Source organism: Narcine bancroftii, chromosome 7 (assembly GCF_036971445.1).
Source record: "Narcine bancroftii isolate sNarBan1 chromosome 7, sNarBan1.hap1, whole genome shotgun sequence".
In the NCBI taxonomy this organism is placed as follows: domain Eukaryota; kingdom Metazoa; phylum Chordata; class Chondrichthyes; order Torpediniformes; family Narcinidae; genus Narcine; species Narcine bancroftii.
Window position 1 is genome coordinate 151,622,089 of NC_091475.1, and position 22,570 is coordinate 151,644,658.

The 22,570-nt window shown below is 39.0% G+C and overlaps 1 protein-coding gene across 9 annotated transcripts in view; it reads right to left on the bottom strand.

Annotated features, from left to right (window-relative positions):
* The window catches only part of LOC138739226 (protocadherin Fat 3-like), a 781,242-nt gene that overhangs the window by 250,081 nt on the left and 508,591 nt on the right, over window positions 1-22,570 (bottom strand). For all 9 annotated transcript variants that reach the window (XR_011342098.1, XM_069890851.1, XM_069890850.1 and 6 more), the window contains exons 6-7: window positions 20,682-20,996; window positions 13,139-13,349 (exon numbers count right to left, since the gene is read on the bottom strand). Coding sequence is in view for 8 of the 9 variants with exons in the window: in XM_069890851.1 (XP_069746952.1) it covers window positions 13,139-13,349; window positions 20,682-20,996 (526 nt within the window). In the remaining variant the exon portion in view is untranslated. The remainder of the gene's footprint in view (window positions 1-13,138; window positions 13,350-20,681; window positions 20,997-22,570) is intronic.

The following is a 22,570-nucleotide window of genomic DNA, read 5'->3' on the forward strand; positions in this document are numbered from 1 at the left end:
TTTCTCTGTGTCCTCCTGTTTCCTCCCACATCTCAAAGAAGTGCGGGTTGGTGGGTTAATTAGCCACTATGAACCTGCCTAGTATGTGGATGATGGGAATCTGAAAAGAATATAGAAGTAGAATTACTGTAAGTGGATGCTTAATGGTTCCTGTGACTGCATCCAGAGGAAACCCACTTTATGACAGGGAGCATGTGCCAACTTCACATGGACAGCACTGGAGGCCAAGCTTCGAGCTACAATAAGGCAAATCAGCAAGATGGGCCGCCTAAAGATATGCTGCTAAGTTTTTGATTTCATATTTTTGTAAATCTTTGTGTGTATATTTTTCATATAAACTGTCAACAACAACATCACACAGTGATTATATTCACTTCCTGTTTCAGTTCTGCATCCTAGTGCCTCGGTCAGTACTGAGATGAAATCCCTTATCCTCCAGCTGACAATGTTTTCAAAATTGATACGTCTTACTATCTAACAATTAACTCTGTAAAATCAAAGTATTATAATAATGACAGAATCTATGAATTTTCAACAAGTTTTAAAAGGCATATTATTTATGGGCTGATCTAATTGCCTTTGGTTCATTCATCCATTTTTATTTGAAGTCAGCTAAGCAGGCACAGGACTGGTAAGTACTCGGAAGAGAGGCCGCCTAGTAACACCAGGTGCTGGACAAAATGGCAACTCTCTGTCTGCCTTACAGTGGACAAAAGTTCAAGAATTTCATGCATGTTACATTCTAAATGTAGTATTACATGACAATAATGGAACCTTTACCTTTTATTTTTTGATTGTCCTTGTGGAGCAGCACAGGAAACCAAGTCATTGTATCTCGACGATTTTGCAACATCTGTTGATCATGATCAAGTTTTAGATCTTGATTTGTCATACTAATTCTGTCATGTGAACTGCATAATAAATTGTATCATATCTATATGTAACACTTTGATAATCTAGTCTGGTAGGTTTTCTGGATTGTTGGGTGCTATTCTGAATAAAGTAAAACCCAGGTATCCAGAATTCAGGCAACGGGTAGCAGCCTCAAGCAACCAGCAAAAAAATTAAGTAAAATAAATTTGAAAAGTTAAAATAAATAAAAGAAAATAATAGGTAAAAACTATGCAAGTTTAAGATTGTAAAATGCTCTTTGAAGTAAAACCTAAACCTTTCATAAAGATGGGAGCAAATATTCAGCCAGTGGAGTGCCTTGGTTGTACTTTGCTTGTAGCAGCTATTTGAATAAAGGTGTGTGAAACAGCAATGGTGTCACCCAGAATGAACAGCTGGTTGATGCCACATGCTGTTGGGGTGACTGTGGTAAAATGTCTCCTCATCCCTAGTTAGTAAGAGTTGCCCTGATCAGTGGATTTATCTGTAAACTTGGGGAGGGGGCGCTAATTGTCTATAATGTTTTTGTTCATCTTTTGGTGGCTTTGTGGAGGGGAGGAGCATAGATGCAGCAAAGGTTAAATCTTTTCAAAGAATGTGACTGAAAATAAATTAAATGATTTAAGCCTTAAATATTCATGAAAGTTAAGTTTGTGCAGTGTAAGTACAGTCTAGTATTTCTGTTTTTTGTCTTTTAAACTGTTTAGTCTTTATGCAGGTGCATCAGTTAGGTATTGTAAGTTTCAAGCAACCAGAAAATACACCTATCCGGCATTTACCAATCCCCATAGTGGGGATAGCAGGGGTTTTACTGTATTCACTTGTTTTTCTATATTACATAATAGGATAATATATTTTCAAGTGAACTCCATAAGTTTAAAGGAAGATAGAAAACAAAAGCCAGTGAGACACCAGGATTTCTGATTATTACTTTATTGTAGCCACGCACTACTCGAACACACACACACACACACACACACACACACACACACACACACACACACACACACACACACACACACACACACACACACACACACACACACACACACACGTAGTGCAGTCAGGTGAAGCTCTGAGTTTTGTTAGGGCTCAGGCTCGACTTTTATACTTGGACTGGCCCCCCCCCCCTTGGCTGATGTCACAACATGCATAACAAAAACGGGTTTCCCGAGCACAGGTACTTTTCTGCATAACAATGCCCTTCTTTCCCACGCGTTGTCCCTGTCTGTTGGCTGCGCAGCAAGGCCAGCGCCTTTTTGGGGTCACTGGCCTTTAAGCTGTTCTTCCTGTTCACCAACTGGTTCGCTTATTGGGGCCAGAGCTGCTGCGCAGGCTGCTGACCTTTGGTTGTGCTCACTGCCTGGAGCACTGGCTTGATTGCCGCCGTGAAAGGCCACTACATGACCTCCCACCCCAAGAACCGGCAATATTGTCCTTGTTATTGTCCATGGTGCCCGGAGGCAAAGTCTCTGCAGCCTTCAGAGGCCTGTATCTTCGGCGTGGTGCTGGTGTCTCAAACGGGTGCGCCAGGCCCAGGTGTGCTGGCTTCAGCCTGTCTGTGGTGAAGACCTCCATCTTGTCTCCACTGTCCAGCTAGAATGTGGCTCTGTTGTTGCGGATGACCCGGAATGGACCCTCGTTTGGCCTCTGAAGTGGTGGATGATGTGGGCCACTGCGAATGAAAACATACAAACAGTCCTGCAGGTCTTTGGGTATATTGGTCCTCACATGTCCGTGTCTGGAAGGTGAAATTGGGGCCAGGTTTCTGACTCTTTCCCTTAGCCTGCTGAGGAACGCTGCCGAGTCGTCCTGCTGTCCACCTGGAGATGCTATGAATTCTCCTGGGACCACCAGTGGAGCTCCGTAGATGAGTTCGGCCAAAGAGGTCTTGAGATCCTCCTTGGGTGCTGTGCAGATGCCCAAAAGCACCCATGATTGCTCATCTATCCAGTTGAGTCCTTGGAGTCTGGTAATAAGTGGGGTTTTGAGGTGTCTATGGAAGCGCTCCACCAGCCCATTGGACTGTGGATGGTAAGCTGTTGTGTGATGCAGCTGGGAACCCCAAAGGCTGGGGAGGTCAGATCACAGACTGGAGGTGAACTGGGCCCCTCAGACAGATGTCATGTGGGATGGTAACCAGAACTGTCCCACCCAGGACAAGATGATGCCCCTGGCACATGAGGTTATTGACATGTCTGCCAGCAGGACTGCTGGTGGCCACATGGTGAAGCGGTCAACCATAGTGGATAGCGGAAACCCTGGGATATCGGCAAGGGTCCTACTACGTCCACGTGGATGTGGTCGAACCATCATTCTGCGGGCTTGATGTGCTGCGGTGGGATCTTGATTTGCTGCTGTACCTTGGTTTTTTGGGACTGCGTGCACGCCTTCACCCACCCGCTGACCTGTTTCTGGAGACCATGCCACACATACTTGCTGGCCAACAGTTGGACCATGGACCTGATGGATGGGTGAACCAGCCAGTGGATGGACTCAAAATCTTGTCATCTTCAAACTGCTGGGACGATAGGTCTGGACTGTCCAGTGGCCATGTTGCACAGGAGGATGGTGTTACCTGTGCTGAATGGGATGTCCTGGAGTTGCAATGCTATGCCTCCACCAGTGCCATGAAGTCTATTCCCCTTGATAGCGCATGGATACTTTGCCTGGACAGTGCATTGGCCACCACATTGTCCTTGCCAGAGATGTGCCTTACATCTGTGGTGTACTCCGAGATGCAAGACCAGAGTCATTGCTGGCAGGCTAACCAGGGGTCTGAGATCTTAGCCAAGGCAAAAGTCAGAGGCCTGTGATCTGTGAAAGCCGTGAAGGACCTGCCCGCTAGGAAGTACCTGAAATGGTGGATAGCGAAGTACTGCACCAGTAGCTCTCTGTCGAAAGCGCTGTATTTCATTTCTGGAGGCTGCAGATGTTTGCTGAAGAAAGCCAGTGGCCACTAACTTCCTTCGATCTGCTGCTTCAAAACTCTGCCAATCGCTGTTCCTGACGCATTCATGGTCAGGGCTGTTGGAGCTTCTGACCTGGAGAGCGGAGTCCACCAGGGCTTTCTTGGCCTTCACAAAGGCTTCTGCTGACTCCTTGTCCCAGGTGATGTCCTTCGCCTTGCTTGCCATCTGGGCGAACAAAGGGTGTATGATCCGGGCAGCTGAGGGGATGAACCTATGATAGAAATTGATCATCCCCAGAAACTCCTGTAGTCCCTTGATCATGTTGGGTCTGGGGAACTTCTGGATGGCCTCTATGGGTAGCGGTGTGGCTCCTTCCCTGATTATTCTGTGGCCCAGGAAGTTGATGGCCTCCAATCAGAACTAGCAATTGGCTGGGTTGATCGTCAGTCACATGTAGAGGTTGTGGAGTCACATGTAGAGGTTGCGGAGTTGCGCCATGTGCTCCTGTTGGTTCCTGCTCACCACCAGGATGTCGTCCAGGTACACGAAGGTGCCACCCAAGTCTCAGCCCACTGTATCCATGAATCGCTGGAAGATCTATTTGGCGTTCTTTAGCCTGACAGGCATTCAAAAGAATTCAAAGAGGCTGAACGGGATGATGATGGAGGTCTTGGGGATATCATCAGGGTGTACTGGGATATGATGATATCCCCGCATGATGTCCACCTTGGAGAAGATCCTTGCCCTGTACAGGTTAGCCGTGAAATCCTGGATGTGCAGCACAGGGTGCCAATTTGGTGTTGTGGCCTCATTGAGATGGTCATAGTCATCGCATGGTCTCTAGTCCCCTATTGCTTTGGATACCATGTACAGGGGAGAAGCCAATGGGCTGTCCGACTCCCTTACGATGTCGAGCTCCTCCAGCTTCCTGAAATCCTCCTTCACCAGCTGGAGCTTCTCTGGAGGAAAGCGTCTTGATCTTGCGTGAAGTGGCGGGCCCTGGGTCAGGATGTGGTGCTGTACTCCATGTTGGGGCATCACCATGATGAATTGGGGGTTGAGCACTGCAGGGAACTCGGCCAAGACCCTTACATATTTGTTGTCTGATCTCTGTATGGAGTCCAGATGGAGTGCTGGGAGCCTGGTAACTTTGAGTCTTGCCATGGGCCAATCTCCTTCCTTTGAGATGCACTAGCAGGCTGTGGGCATGCAGGAAGTCTGCCTTGAGTAGCGACTGTTCCACTGTGGCCAGACATGAACACCCACAAGAAAAGGCTGCCTCCCAACTGCAGTTGGGCCTTGTAGGTACCATAGGTCTGAAACGTGCTGCTATTGGCAGCCTTCAGCGTGGGGCCCGACTGCCTGTTCCTGCTGTGTCCTGTCCTGACGGGGGCTGGACGCTGACCTTTGCTCCTGTGACCATGAGGTAGCATGGTCCAGACTGTCAGTTCCAAATATACAGGAGGCTGTCTTGGAGGCCAGCTGTTGTGGCCATTAGCAAAGGCTGGCTCTGGTATATCCCTGAAACTTGCATGGGGGCCTATACCAGCGGTCTCTAGTGCCCCATCTCTAGTGGTAGAAACACCACTGGTTGTCTGGGTCACCTCCTTGGGGATGCTGCTGTACTCTTAGCAGCTCTGCACAGGTCTGGCTGTGGGCTTTAGTGACGAGCCCCACAGACGCTGAGCACTCTCTCTTCTGATTCCACAGAAGTCCGCTCGTGCTGCGACTTTCTGGGGGTTGCTGAAATCCGCATCAGCCAGGAGCAATTGGATGTCCTCGAGTAGTTGTTCCAGGAATGCCTGCTCAAACATGATGCAGGGCTCGAGTTTGCCCCGGAGGGCCAGCATCTCGTTCATGAGGGCTGATGGGAACCTGTCCCCTAGCCCTTTCAAATAGAGCAGATGTCCCCCTCTCTCACACCATGAAAGCACGAAGGTCTTGATCAGCAAGTCCTTGAAGGCGGTTTATGTTCTTTCCAATGGGGGCTCCTTGATGAAGTTGGCCACCCGGCCTGTTGTGTTCTGGTCCAGGGTGCTCACCACGTGGTAGTACCAGGTGGATTCTGCTGTGATCTGCCAGATCTGGAACTGTACTTCAGCCTGGTTAAACCACGATGACTGCTGCTTGTTCGCTCATCGCTAGGTTTAGATGCTGTCTAAATCATCGGGGTCACCAATTATAGTCGCGCGCTACTTGAAAGAACACACACTCTCACACACACACACACACACACACGTGGCTAGTCAGGTTAAGCTCTGAGTTTTATTCGGGCTCAGACCCGATTTTATACTTGCACTGTTCCCACCATGGCCCCCCTTGGCTGATGTCACAACATGCATAACAAAAGCAGGTTTTCCGCACGTGAGTACGTTTCTGCATAACAATGCGCTCTCCCTGTCTGTTGGCCATTTTGGGGTCGCAGGCCTAAGTTGCTCTTGCCATTCATCCGCTGTTACGCTTGTTGGGGCCAGTGCTGTTGCGTGGACTGCTGGCCTTTGGTTGCGCTCACTGCCTGGAGCGCCGGTTCGATCACTATAGCGGCGGACCATCACATTATATTTTCAAATATTTTGTTGGCACCAGATTTAGCCTCTTCTGTGATTTAGACCTGTTTACCCAGGATGTTTTTTGGTTTTACAAGCCTAAAACTTGGCGCTAACTCAGTCTCCCTATTCAGTCAGCAAACCTCCTTCATGATTGCTAGTCAATTGTGTACTTACAATAGACCCATAGAGTTCCATGGTAGGAAAGAAGGTCTTTAGCCCAACGCATTCAATTTGCCTGCCCTCAGCTCATACCCATCTGAACTTTGCCTATTCGCATGCTTGTCTAAATGCATTTTGAACAATACAATTAGCCCTACATCCATCACTTCCTCTGGCATCTTGTTCAATATGCCCACCACCCTCCCAATGCTGAAGGTTCCCCTCAGGGCCTTTATAAATCTTTCATTTATTTCAACGTTCTCTAGATTTAGAATCCCCTATCCTGGTATAAAGTGTGATTATTTACCTTATCTAAGTCCCTCCCTTAGTCTCCTATGATCCAAAGAGAAAAGTCCCAGTTTATCCAGCCTCTCCTTAGAATTATTGCCCCTTAGTCCTGGTAACATTCTTGTGAGTCTTTTCAGCACCTTTTCCATCTTAATGGTAGAACTATTGAACACTAATAACACAGAAACAGGCCATTTGGTGTCTCTAGTCTGTGCCAAGCTATTATTCTGTCTAGTCCCAATGACCTCTCCCAGATCACAAACCTCCATACCACTTCCATTCATGTAGCTATCCAAATTTTTTATAAATGTCAAAACTGAGCCCACATTCACCACAGCTGGTATTCTTACCACTCTCTACATGAAGATGCCTATCCTAATGTCCTCTTTAAAGATTCCTCCTTTCATCCTTAACCCATGTCGTCTAGTTCTTGTCTCATCTAACCTCAGTGGAAAACGCCTTCTTGCATTTACTCTATCTATACCTCTAAGAACTTTATGTACCTCTATTAAATCTCCCCTTGTTCTTCACACTCCAGAGAATAAAGTCCTAATCTATTTACCCTTTCCCTGGAACTCAGTCCCTCAAGTCCCAGCAGCATCCTTGGAAATCTTTCCTGCAGTTAGGTGACCAAAATTGCACACAATAATCCAAAATTTGGTCTCACTTATCAATGCCTTATGCCACTTCACCGTGATATCCCAACTCCAATGTTTATTCAGATTAACTACCTCATCCTGAACACTGAATGTCTGAAGTTTCTCAACCAGCTTCCCCTGCGGGACCTTGTCCTTTATTAATTTCCCTGGTAACCCCCTCAAAAAAACTCTATAAAATTGGTTAAACATGATCTACATTACACAAAGTAGATCACTCTTCCTGATCAGTCCATGTCTATCCAAATCAAATTTTGACTTATGAAGGCCAAGATGCCAAAAGTTCTCTTTATGACCCTATCTACCTGAGAAACTACTTTCAGGGAATTATGTATCTGTATTCCAAAATCCCTCTATTCTACTGCACTCCTCAGTGCCTGGCCATTTACCATGTATGTCCTACCTTGGTTAGTCCTCCCAAAGTGCAATACCCCACACTTGTCCACAGTAAATTCCATCTACAATTTGGCAGCCATTTTTCCAGCTACTTCAGATCCTGCAGCACACTTTGAAATTCTTCCTCACTGATTCTTTGTGTCACCTGCAAACTTTCTGATCCAATTTACCACATTATTATCCAGCTCATTGATATAGATGACAAGCAATAATGGACCCAGCACCGATCCTTGAAGCATACCACTGGTCACAGGCCTCCATTCAGAGAGGCACTCATCTATTACCATTCTCTGCCTCTCCTGGAAAGCCAATGTTTATTCAGATTGACTACCTCATCCTGAACACTGAACGTCTGAAGTTTCTCAACCAGCTTCCCCTGCGGGACCTTGTCAAAGACAACATCCTTCATTAATTTTCCTGGTAACCCCCTCAAAAAAACTCTATAAAATTGGTTAAACATGATCTACATTACACAAAGTAGATCACTCTCCCTGATCAGTCCATGTCTATCCAAATACTTGTATATCCAATCTCAGTGGATTATGCTATAAAAGTTCTTTGCTGACCAGGAATGTGCCAGACCACTCAAAAATATGAATTTGTTTTTTTTTCAAGCCATATCTTAATGTAGTTCCAGTTTTACATCAGAGTGTGCAGAATAAGATATAAGATCAGAAATAATACAGACTACAACAGGTAAGACAGAGAGCCTTTCTGAGTTATAAAAATACCACAATAGCAAATAAAATGCTATTTTTAATGAAACAAACTCAAGATGAATTGGGGCTTAGGCCTGGCAATTATTCATGCAAGAGCACAACTGTGTCATTTACACAACAGCATAGTTATTGATCTTTCTTAGAATATTTCAGGTTATTACTCAAATGCTTTGAGACTAATTGCATTTTATAACCAACACTTCTTGTAATACAATTAGAAAGCAACTACTATACTAAATTAAGCATTAGTTGACGAAAGCAAAAAAAAGTTTAAATGCCTCATGCAATCCATGTCTAACAAGCTACAGTTTCAATGCATTCCATTATAGCCGCACCATTATAATGGTGGGATTGACAAAGCTAGGATGAGACCAATAAATTTTATGGTACCTGTATATATGTATTTTTAAGTGACACAAAGGGGGGGAAAAAAAGAAATCCAGGCTATTCAGATGGTAAATAATCAAAACGGTCTTGACATCTGTGAAGGGCTAGACTTTATTTTAACATAAATGAAAATGAAACATTATATCTTATTTTTAGATATCCCTCTTATTCTGATGAGTTATAACAAGTTGAAAGAAGTCAGTACCAGCAGAACAAATTTTACTTCATCAGTCATATAAACTGAATGACATATAAACCACTAAAGGGGTAAATATTTGTCTAATACTGTACTTAAATATAATCCACTAATATAACTCAGCAAAATGAAAATGATCTTTGTATTATTGAAAATCATCCAAAAGAGGAAACTATTTTGCATTGTTTGACATTTATCAACAATATTAACATGAGCTGCAAAATTATTGATTCAGACAATTGCTTAGAAAATTAACATAGAAATTTCATCATCAAAATGATCATCCGACACATTTGAATTGAATGAGTAAAAGTCTGAAGAAATCTGATGAATCAGTTTTCATTTTGTCAAGTTATTCCATTTCTTACCACATGGTTCAGATGTTTTCTGATGAAACTTTTGAAAATATGGAAAAAACCCAATAAAATTCAACATTTATTTCACTTGGATTTAGTTAATTGTTTTAAAGAAAGATGGTTTATATGTACTTAAAATCTGAACAAATGAATAATAAATGCATCAGTAAAATGTTGAAACAGACAATATCATTGAGATTTTAGAGACTTTATGGGAGTTGCGATACCTTCTCTGGAACAGTTCTGGCCACAAGCTGTCTGATAAACATAGAACATCTCTCGGGCTTGCTTCCCACCTTGAAGGGAGGCAGACAGGGCACAAAGAGGAAGGAAAGGAGAAAAAAATGATAGGAAAGAGGATTGAAGAAACAAAAAGGACAATGATTGGAAACAGTAGTTAGAGAAAGAATTTCAGAGAGTTTAGGATGCAATTGCAGCATTTTAACTTGACATATACCATAACCAAAGCAATTAATTGAGTCTACTATACAAGAGAAGTTATTTGCTTCTCAGATTCAAAATATGCACTCTCTATTGAACACTGAAGAAAACCCAGTATCTTCCTGTATTCTGTCAGCATCAACGATTAGCTAAAATAAGCTGAAATATTTAATGCAGCCTTTACAAACAAAAAATAATTTGATTTTTTTTCCCTCAAAAAAAAATTATTTGTTCCTTCTCCAACTGAAAGCAGTGTTGTGAATAAATGTTATTGTTTGGCTATGGGCAGCTTTGTAAACTGACCAATCATTACGCCTCAGGTAAATGGCAGTGAATATCCTAATTAATTTCTATTCAGCAAGAATAATTGGATAGTTATCAGAGGGAGAAATGTTTGTTTATTTGGCCCTTACTTTTAGTAGGATGGACAGTGCCCAGCTTTTGCCTTAACTTGGTATCAATAATTCAGGACCAACAAAGAATCATGTCTGGAGGCTCAGTCAGAACATCTGAGCATCACATCCACTCCTGTCTTTCCATTTATTAGATATCACAATGCTCTATGTATTTTTTAAATCTTCTCATATTTAATGCACCTTGATTTCTTTATGTATTCAGTTTAAGCATTCCACTAATTCAAGCCATGTATTGGCAAACAAGTAAAATAAAAGTACTTCCTTTCATCAATATCATTGTAAATGCCATAACTGTATCTGCTTCCATCATCACTCCTGGCAACCAGGCCCTAGCAACTAAGTTCTGTGTAAAAAATAAAACTTGCTGCACATATTTCCTTTAAATTATCTTCATTTCACTGACATTTTTATCCAGGGAATAAGATTCTGACCACTTACCCTGTCATTGCCCAAGATCATTTATAAAATTCTATCGATCACTCTTGAGTCTCTGACACTCCAGAGAACACGGGCCAAGTGTGCCCAAACTCTCCTTATTGCTCAAATATCCTCTAATCCAGGCAGAACCCTGGTAAATCTCATCTGTGACCAGAAGTGCACTTCAAGAGCAGCCTAACTAAAGTTTTATATCACTCTAAAATGACTTTGATGCTCAATAACCTGATCAATGAAAGCAAGCATGCCTTCTTCACCACCTCCTAGACTTGCATGACCACATTCAAGGAGCTATGAACTTGTAGATCGCTCTGCACATAAATGGTGTTACTTGCCCTTGCATTTGACTTCCCAAAGAGCAACAACTCATACTTACCTGGATTAAACTCCCCATCTGCCATATCTGGAACTGATCTATATCCTGTTGTATTCTTTGATAGTCCTCGAAACTGTCTACCATTCCACCAATCTATGTGTGGTAGAGGCATAAGTTTAGGTAAGGAGGTGAAGTTTTAAAGGGGACCCAAGGGGGAAAGATTTATTTAGATACTGAAAATGGTGCGATATCTGGCAGAAGTGCTGGTGGAGGCAGAAACAGTTGCTAAGTGTAGAAGAGGCAGTTTAGACAATAAAAGGATGCAGATCTAATGCTGGAAAATGGGATGTATTGAAGGGCAAAATGATTGATATGGGTGTGGTGGGCTGAAGGACCACTTCTGTGAGGCATGACTTGCTGATTCTATCTTAAAGTAGAAAATGAATAAAAACAGCATTCATCTGACTACAAATGGGTAGATTGACAATGCATCCAGCATGATGGGTTAAGGGTCATTGGGTCTTAATTGGACTAACTAAGCTTCAACAAAAATAAACAGCTTTTTTCAAGAATTATGATGAAATATGCAATCAAAATAAAAAGCTAACCGTTGATTCTTTTATGAGCATGCTTTCCTGTCTATAATTTTAGAAATCAAGGCAATTAACAATCAACATTAAACACCTGAAAACCTCAGCAAAATAAAATATCCTATATGTGCCAAAGAATAGAATCTGTGAGAAATGAGTCTGGTCATCTTGAAACATGAAAGAATACTATGTCTTAAATTCTACCTTAAAACACAAGGTAAAAGCGACTTATGAAACTGATTTAAATTATAATATCAAAGTCAAATGACATGTAACCAGACACAAAGTATCCAGCTGCTTTTTTAATTAACGAAAGCAACTACTTCATGCAGGAATAAATTGAGCAATTCAAATCAAAATGCAAATTCTATCCAGATCACATATTATCTTTAAATTTAAATAAGTCTCACTCGATACTGTGGCAAGAGTCTTTCCATAAAAAAACTGACGTGAATAACTCAGCCAAGTGGTTAAAAGCCTGAAAACCTGTCTACTTAAATAGTAATGAACCAGGTGCTCAAAAGTTTCTTAGACCTTCCCTTTATGGAGCTAAAGCACACTTGCACTGTGATCCAATTTAGTTCACTTCTGTGGAGAATATGGGATTTTTGAATAATTGGATGGACACCATGAGGTGCCCCAATATGTGCTTTCTTCACATCAGTCAATAACTGGCAGAATTTTCGTTCACTGTCTGAAATCAATACAAATTACATAACAAATGGCAAAATAGTGCATGCAGAGAGAGAAAAAAGACAATTCAAGCAAGCAAGTTTACAATTAAGAACAAGCAATCTACTTGAAAGAGGAAATGAATAGAGGAATTGTTTCTTTCCATGCAATGTAAATTTATGTATTGCAGGCTACTTGCCATTAATGATCTGAGTGTCACAATGAGTTTTTAATGCTGTGAAATCCAAATGCTGAGCAGCAGTTACTGGATACCTGATGTAATTCTCTTGATCATAAAAATCAACTGCATATATGTTTATCTTCATTTCTAAGATCATTTTTAAAGTGCTGTTTAGGTCTTACATTATTAAAAAGCACAGAAAACATCAACATGAACAAACTTTACAGCCACCAAATTCATTTAGTCAACAAAAAGCATGCAGGCTGCCATTAATCCTCCAAGATTGGATAGTTTTATGATGTATCTTAATGCCAATGGCTCAAATATGAGTTACAGAGACAGAGCCAATTTACAATTTCATCTCTGTCAGATGCCACAATGGAAACAAAGGAATATTCTGTATCTTTATTTTCTTCTTCAGTTCCCTCAATCATCATTATTTTTTAAAAAAATCCATAACAATTCAGAAGCACTCTGTTCTTGAAGGATTAATAAATAAAATGTTGTTAATGATGCAATCTATTCATTGATCTCAATGTATCAGTTGAGGGATTTCCAGAATACTAAATAAAACTTACCAACAATATCAAACCAAAGCAGAATATTACTTGGCTGAACTGTGACCACACCTACAATTGCATTCACTTTGTCATTTTCCATTACAGTGAAGTTGTAAGATGGTTCATCAAAACTGAGGGAAATGGAGGATGGTTCTGGTTTCTTTATCCATTCGATGTGTAAGCGTGCAGTGGAAGACTTTTGAGGTCTCCCATTGTCCACTGCTTTAATCTGAGTATTAAAAATTAATACAGTGTTAATAAAACAAGTTAATTAAAGCATAAATGTCATTTGACATTTGATATGTAAACTCATCAAATTTCATTCTAAATCCCTAATACAAGGTTTCAAAATTTAGGATCTGAACTCGGATTAAAAACAACAATAATTTGGATGTGAATAAAGCCGCTGGATTGATGAAGGGCACGTGCGCGTTTGTGCGTGTTACTCAGCCGTATCAGCAGATTATCCTGAACTATCTCTGACCTGTGGCGATAATTAACTTACAGTGCCCTCCATAATGTTTGAGATAAAGACACATTTATTTTCTTTTAGTTGCCCTGTGCTCCACAGTTTTAAATTTGTAATCAAAAAATTTGCATGCGATTAAAGTGCACATTCCAGATTTTATTCAAGTTATTTGTCTAAATTTTGGTATGACCGTGTAGAAATTACAGCACTTTTTATACATAGTCCCATAACATTTGGAACGTGCACTTTAATCACATGTGAATTCTTTGATTACAAATTTAAAACCGTGGAGCACAGGGAAAAATTGTGTTTGTCCCAAACATTATGGAAGCACTGTATGTTATTTTTATGTTCAAAAATGTAGTTAATAAAACACACCCACTCTTTCAGCACTTCTTCTGGTAAAGACAATTGAAGATATTTATTAATCACTTCAACATTTCTGTTTCTGATTTTCAAACCTTCATTTCTACTAAACCCTACATTTTGATTTCATCAGTTATCTATTTGGTTGTTTACAACAGATGCAACTTTTTAATTGATTTGACCAGCAGATAATGATGTCAGGAAAATCAGTTTGAGGAGACCTAAACATGAGCCATGAATGACTTGACACTGAGTTAAGTGTACAATACACGTCTTGACAGCAAAGCAGATGCTTATTTATGGACAAAGGTTTCCTATTATTAAACTCCACTCTGCATTTTATTCTTCATATTTGCCTATAATCTTTAATAAGATGGATTCCATTTACTTTTGGTCTGTAGCCTGTACTTCAATGGTTCTCAACCATTTTCTTTTCACTCACATACCACTTTAAGAAATCCCTATACCATCAGAACACTGTGAATGGTAAGGGATTGCTTAAGGTGGTATGTGAATGGGAAGGGAAGGTTGAGAATCACTGCTCCAGACCCAGTTTTTACTGAAATATTTTGCTTGAGAAAAGCTGTTGATATTGTACGAGATAATTTTTTAAAAAATTGAAACAGCCTCTTCTGAATGTCAAAATCAGGTGGAAAGCAATAGAGAAAAAATGGAAAAAGTGGAAGGTTCTTTTGTAGATTGGGGGATTCAAAGAATGGATTTATTGAAGAATATTGTTTCATTGGAAAATCAAAGCCGGAGAAATAATGTGAAAATAGTTGGTTGTCCAGAGGACATTGAAGGTTCTGATCCAATAAAAAATTTTAAGCATTGGATCCCAGAGGTACTGGGTAAAGAGCTTTTTCCTGAAGGTTTGGAACTGGGTCGGGCCCATAGAGCGTTGAGGAAGAAAACACTTCCAGGACAAACACCGAGGGCGGTCTGATTCATTGTTTGAAATATCAAGATAGAGAAATGATTTTATGAATGGCGGTACAGAAAGCGTGGCAGAGTCAATCCCCGTCGATGGTTCAAAATAATAGTGTTTATTTATGCCGATTTGAGTCAAGAGGTTATTAGAAGATGACAGGAATTTAATTCAGCTAAAGATGTCTTATGGCAAAAGGGTATAAGTTTGCTTTTCGTTATCCTGCAATTTTGAAGGTTTTTTTAAGAAAACTTTCAATCTCAATTTTTTGAGAACGATCACGATGCCTTGGTTTTTGCTAATTCATTGCCAGAATTGTGAAGAAATGGCTGGTCTTCATCATCCTAAAAGGAGGGTAAACGGAAATGGAAATGGGAATGGATATGGAAAGAGTGGTAGGAATGGAACGAAAGAAGAGTTGACACAAAGTCTTATTGACATTGAAGATCCGGAACAATCATTGGGCTTGGAATCATTGGGTTGAATATATTTACTACATTTGATTGTTCTTAATGACATAATGAATATGTATCTGGCTGGGGGGGGGGGGGGTGGAAGCTTTGACTGTCATCTACCACTAGTGGGCTTACCACACCCAGATTTTTAGGGTGTTACTACCTTCGGGTGGTTTTTTTTGGTTAATATTTTTTAAAAATTTTTGTTTATTGAGGGGTGGGTTTTTTTGTTTTTGAAGAATTATAAAGGGGAGCGTTATTTTATAGTGTAAATATATTAGTAGTTAGTAAAAATGTCTATTTTGAATTTTGCAACTTTTAATGTTCAGGGATTAAATAATCCAATTAAGCGAAAGAGGCTTATATTAAAAAAAAAGAAAATTGATAATGCCTTTTTATAAGAAACACATTTGACTGAAAAGAAACATTTGAAATTGACAAGAGATTGGGTTGGACATGTGTTTTTTTCTTCTTTTAATTCTAAGGCAAGAGGGGTGGCGATTTTGATTCATAAAAATTTACGATTTGAATTGGAATCTTCAGAGGGAAATGTAGGTAGAGTTTTATGGGTGAATTGTAAAATTTTTGCTGAATCTTAGACTTTGCTTAATCTTTATGTGCCTAATTTAGATGACGAGCAGTTTATTTCAGAAGCTTTTTTATTGTTGACTCAAGCTAATGAAAATATTTTAGTTGGGGGAGATGTTAATTGTGTTTTGGAACTTTCATTGAACAGAAACCTGAAGAGTAGAAGGAAATCAAAGACGGCAATACAAATCAATGCGTTGATGAAAGATTTAAATCTGGTAGCTATTTGGAGAAAGGTTAATCCTACAGAGAAAGATTTCTCTTTTTATTCATCACGACATGATTCACTTTCTAGGATTGAATTTTTTTTGGTATCGGCACACCTGCAGGGTAGAGTATTGCAAGTTGAATATAAAAGTAGAGTTCTATCAGATCATTCATTATTACTTTTTTCCTGTGAAAGTTCAGAAGTGGTATGTTCGTCATATAGATGGAGATTTAATGCAATGCTATTGAAAAAAAACAGAGTTCGTTACTTTTGTTAAAGAGCATATCTCTTTATTTTTGACTGAGAATATTAATTCTGTGGATAGTTATTTTGTAGTATGGGACGCGTTAAACGCTTATTTGAGGGGACAGGTTATTAGTTATTCTACAAAAGTTAAGAATATGGCAGAAAGTTTAATGTTGGAAAATCAGATTGCTGAGTTAGAGAAAGATTTTCAGAAGGATGTGACCGAAGGCGAAATTGAAATTATAATACTTTACAAACTTATCAGTTTGAGCGTTTAATTAATTGATCTAAACAGCGTTATTATGAGTTGGGAGAAAGAGCTCACAAGGCACTTGCTTGGCAATTGAAAGCTGAACAGGCATCTTGGACTATTAATGCCATTAAAAAGAATTCAATAATTACCTATAAGACTCAGGAAATTAATGATCAGTTTTATTCATTCTATCAAAAATTATATACTTCTGAGGGAAAGCAGGATAATGGTTCTATTGGATCTTATTTATCTAAATTAAGGTTACTGGTATTAGATGAGAAAGATATTCAGGAATTGGAATCTGCATTTACAGATTTTGAAATCAAGGAAGCTATACAGGAAATGCCAAATGGAAAGTCCCCAGGGGATGATGGATTTCCTGTGGAATTTCATAAATTTTTTCATGATGATTTATCTAATGTATTTGGAGATGTGTTAAAACAAGTTACTGAAGAACAGAAGTTGCTGGAATTTTGTTCAAAGTGCTTTAATAACTGTTATTCCAAAAAAAGATAGAGTTCCATTAAAAGTGTCTTCATATAGACCTATTTCTTTATTAAATGTAGATTATAAAATTATAGCCAAAGTATTAGCTAATAGACTTGCTACGTACTTACCTAAGTTGATACATACTGATCAAACAGGTTTTTATTAAGAACAGAAATGCATCAGATAATATTCTTTGATTAATTACTTTGGTCAATGCATACCGAAAGCAGCCTAACCATCCTATGGTGGTTTCACTAGATGCAGAAAAGACTTTTGATAGGGTTGAGTGGGATTTTTTAAATTTAAGGTGTTAGAAAAGTTTAAATTTGGCCCTTTTTTTTATTGGTTGGGTTAAAGCTTTATATATGAACCCGATTGCTAGGGTGGTGACAAATGGTCAGATTTCTTTACCATTTAGGTTGACTCGTTCAACTCGGCAGGGCTGTCCATCATCACCAGCCTTATTTGCATTGGCTATTGAACCATTAGCTCAGACTATTAGACAAAATTATGAAATTAGAGGGACGAAGGTTATGACTGAAGAATATAAGATTAATTTATTTGCAGATGATGTATTGATATATTTGACGGAACAAGAACAATCATTGAAACAGTTATAAGAGTTTTTGTTGAAATTTGGAGAATTGTCAGGATATACAGTTAATTGAATAAAAGTGAAATTTTACCAGTTGGAATAGATTATTCAGAATTTAAAATTATTACAAAATTAAGGTGAACAAATAAAATTAAATATTTAGGTGTGTTTGTAGATGTTAATTATCAGTCATTGTATCAGTTAAATTATGTACCTATATTAAAACGGATTAAAGCAAATTTGATTAAGTGGAAAGATCTTCCATTAACTTTGATTGGTAGGGTCAATTGTATTAAAATGAATATTTTCCCCAAATTCACTATTTATTTCAGTAAATACCTTGTTTACTTTCAAAAAGTTTTTTTCAGGATTTAAATAGGTAGTGCGGGAGTGTTTATGGAAAGGTAAATTAGCTCGAGTGGCATTGTATAAGACTTGATATATCTGTAAATTCTTTGTGTATTACCAACAGAGCCTTGGTAAAGGAGAATAATGGTAGAGAGATGAATTTACTTACTTTGTTGAGATTTGAGTCTTTGATTTCCTCTGCACCAAAGAAGGGTTATATTTCGGTTGTGTATAATTTGTTACAAGATAATATGGATAAACTGGATTGGGAAAAACCTAAACTTAAATGGGATTTAGTGTTTATTTTTCCTGAAGATGATTGGGTGGATATGTGTCAGGACAATGTTATCAAATTGACTAATGTAAGATATGGAATAGTTAATTATAATTTTTTACATCAATTATATTTGACTCTGGAGAAACTGAAATATTATGGATTTAGTAATTCAGACTCATGTTTTAGATGTAATTCATGTATTGGAACTTTTTTACATGCTGTTTGGACTTGTGTTAAAGTTCAACCATTCTGGCAAGAAATTAAAATAGTTTTGGAAAAATTGTATAACTTTACATTACCATTAGACCCAACAATTTTCTTGTTGGGTAATTTGATTTTGTTGAGGGGATTGGGGTTGGATAAAATTCAAATTGCTTCTGTACGTTTGGTGTTATCAGTAGTGCGTAAATGTGTTGCGAGTACTTGGAAAGACAATACAGATATTAATATGCTACATTGGCTTAATGAATTGAGAACTTGTATTGTTATGGAAAAATTACCTATAATTTACTTGATAATTATTCCTTTTTTGTTAGCAAATGGTTTCTGTATTTGGAATATATGCATTTAGATATACTTTGAATTGTTCTGAACATTTATAATTTTTTAAAATAAAATGTATATTTTTGGCTCCCCTTAATGGAGCTGGCTGAAGGGGTGGGAGGGTGGGTTTGGTTTTCTTTTGCTTTTTTTTTCTTGCTTATTATATATATATATATATACACAAATATATATGTGTGTGTATATATATATATATATATATATATATATCTTTGTAAAATCAATTTTTGATCATTACTAGTCTGTATGTTATGTGTTTTCTATCTTTAAATAAAATTTTAAAAAAAGAAAAATTGTCATTGGCCCATTTCCTTTGGAGTTATGAAACCATACACATAATGAGTCAATGAGGTACGATTAAAACAGTGGTTTTCAAACTTTTTCTTTCCACCCACACACCACCTTAAGCAATCACTTACTAATCACAGAGCACCTATGGCCATAGGGAATACTTAAAGTGGTACGTGAGTGGAAAGAAAAAAGTTAAGAACTACCGCTGCACATAAACTCTGCATTTCTTGGAAGTGAGGACATTTGTACATGTGTCCCTGCAGTTTGCTGGAGCATGAGACTTTACTCTGCCATTGGGTTCACTGTTAAATTGGAGAGCAGTTCTGGATCAACTGGAGCTTTTCCATTATTGGATGCACTTGATATCTGGCCACTGTTTACAACAGCTATGAGTTTCATTTCTATTTCAAGCCAATAATTTGAATGGAGTCAATGAACTTAATTAAAAATGAAAGTGAAAGCTATGTTTTGTTTCTTTTGTTTTCATGCTTCAACCGTTAAAATAGTTTATCTTATTATGAATCTAACTTTTTATTTTTTAATTATATGAATATTCTTCAATTTTCAAAACATCTTTGTTCAAGAGAGTTGGAAAGGCTTACACTGCTCAATCAGAAGGTTAACAAGGGTGTGGTGAGCGCAGGTCCTTAGGATGTGCCAGTTCCATGTTCATAGTTCAGACTGCTTTGCAGGACAGTGACAGCATTGAGTCCTGGAGGATGTTGTTGGCTCCATCCCCAACAAAATTTGCAGCACAAGCTCTCCCAAGGTGCCAGGGACCGTCAAATCCAGGACTTATTTCTTTATGTTACTTATTTATGTTAGGTAATCACTGCATACTGTCACTGACCCACATAACCACATAACTGTTTACAGCACAGAAACAGGCCAGTTCAGCCCTATTTGTCCATGCTGAACATCTTCTCTCACCTAGTCCCACTGACCCACATTTGACTCCACATCTCTCCCATCCATACACTTATCCAAACTTTTCTTGAATATTAACAACAGGCCCCTTCTAATGATTATTTTTCCTTGTCTGCAGTTACATCTCCAGCAGTTGTAATGAACTCTATCTACCATGATTACTGAATGTTTCTGGCATTCCTTGCTGGTCCTATTGGACATTAGCAGTGAGGATTCACACCATCCAAAATAAATTCATTCTTGGTTGTGCTAAATTGGTGACATGATGGGGTATACACCTTGCCTACAAAATTCTATTCAATGAACAAAGACAAAACCGAGTTACAGAAGCGAACAACTCATAGTTTCTTTTACAGCAAATGTGAAGGTTGAAATTCTAACTAATCATGCATAATTCTGGGAAGATTTTTTTTAAAGATATAATTATTAGATAATTAAATTGTGCACTGCATAGACATTTTGCAGCATGTGAGAACATACAGAAATGAGAATAATGAAATCTCCAACCTCGCAACAAGAAGCATTAAGAACATTTGTGAAATAAAACTTAAAATTCTTACTGTTAAGATGTCGTAGTTTCCAGCTGAAAACTGTTTTCTTGAGGAAACCATTCCCGTTTTAGGATCAATAAAAAACTTTCCATCGTCATTTCCATCCACAAGACTGTAGGAGATTTCAGCATTGGGGCCTTTATCCTTATCAAATGCAAAAGTTCTATAAATTGGCTCACTGCGTTTCTTGCGGTCTCGTTCTGGAAGTTTAATTTGATACACCTTCTGAGGAAATAGGGGTTTGTTATCATTCTCATCCAGTACGTGTACCACCACCCAGACCGTTGAGTGCTTTGGAGAAGAGCTTCCATCTGTCACCATCACCTGTAAGCCATTAATAAATCATTATTAAGCATCAGGATGTTCCTCATGCCCAATGGTTGGAGATATCAGCCTGAATGAACTATCAGCCTGAATGAACTACAGGCTACACTTCACCTTAATGCCATATTCTTTTCAAAATAATTTCCCCATTTCATCTTGATAGCTAATTATTACCTTCATTTGAATACAAGTGGAATTATATTCTCAAAAGAATGTCAGCAAATCAAGGAACAAACATAGAAACATAGCAAATAGGTGTAGGAGTAGGCCATTTGGCCCTTCAAGCCTACACCACCATTCATTATGATCATGGCTGATCAGTACCCGGTTCTTCTTCCCATACACCCTAATCCCCTTGGTCACAAGGGCCAAATCTAACCTACACTTAAATATTGACAGGGAACCGGCCTCAACTACTTCCTGTGGCAAAGAATTCCACACATTTACCACTCTCTGAGCGAAGAAATTTTTCCTCATCTCAGTCCTAAAAAAATTCCCCCTTATCCTTAAACTATGGCCCCGGTTCTGGTTTTTCCCAGCAATGGAAACAACCTTCCTGTGTCTAGTCTGTCTAAACCCTTAAAATTTTATAAGTTTCTATAAGATCCCCTTGAATCTTCTAAATTCCAGAGAATACAAGCCTAGTCTATCCAACCTTTCTTCATATGCGAGCCCCTCCATCCCCGGTATCAGCCTAGTGAACCTTCTCTGTACCCCCTCCAAGGCAAGGATATCCTTCCTCAGAACAAGCTGAAACTATCATGGGATAGCTATGTAAGATATATCTGGAAAACTAAATGCAAACATTTTATTAAGTAGTAGGGAACAAAATTTTTCAGGATGCTTGATTTATGTTCTTTTTAAAAAATATATGCTATTTAAAATATGGAAATGAGGTCAATTGTCTCCATTCAGTTCTGTTAAGTCAAGGAGATCTTATCCATTTTTAGAATAACAGTACATAATTTCTTTAAATGAATCTTAACTTGTAGAGAAGAGGAGAGGGTGAGGAGAGAGAGAGAGAGAGAGAGAAATCTCTGCTTTGGAATGATTGTGCCCAACTTGCTGAATGCACTAAGAGAAAACAGACACAGACAGGTATGAAAACTGAGAATAATGAGTGGAAGCTACAAAATGCAAGCATAGAGCCCATCAAGATCAATATACCTGTTACAAACCCAGAGGACCCCAAACCCAGCAGCAATAGATATTTACCAAGACAAATGGTTACTTAAAAAAGTTGCTTTTAATTGACTTTGAACAGGAAAGCAGAATCACCTTTAACTTATCACTATTGACTTAACTAACCTATCTTAACCCCCTTCTAATTCTAAGCGCGCGTGTATGTAAAGTGTGTGTAAGTTCAGAAAAGTTATTTGGTGCACAGTCCAATTTCACTTCTCATTCCTCCAAGTTCACTGGTTGCAGGCAATTCTTATACTGTGCAGAGAATTTAACATGTATAAAATTCACCAGGCTTTGGTGCTTGAAAGGTAAATGGTTACAGCTCAGGAAGGTTCGTCAGTTTTCAGAGAAAGATTTGTTGTTTGCTGGACACCCACAACTGATTCCTT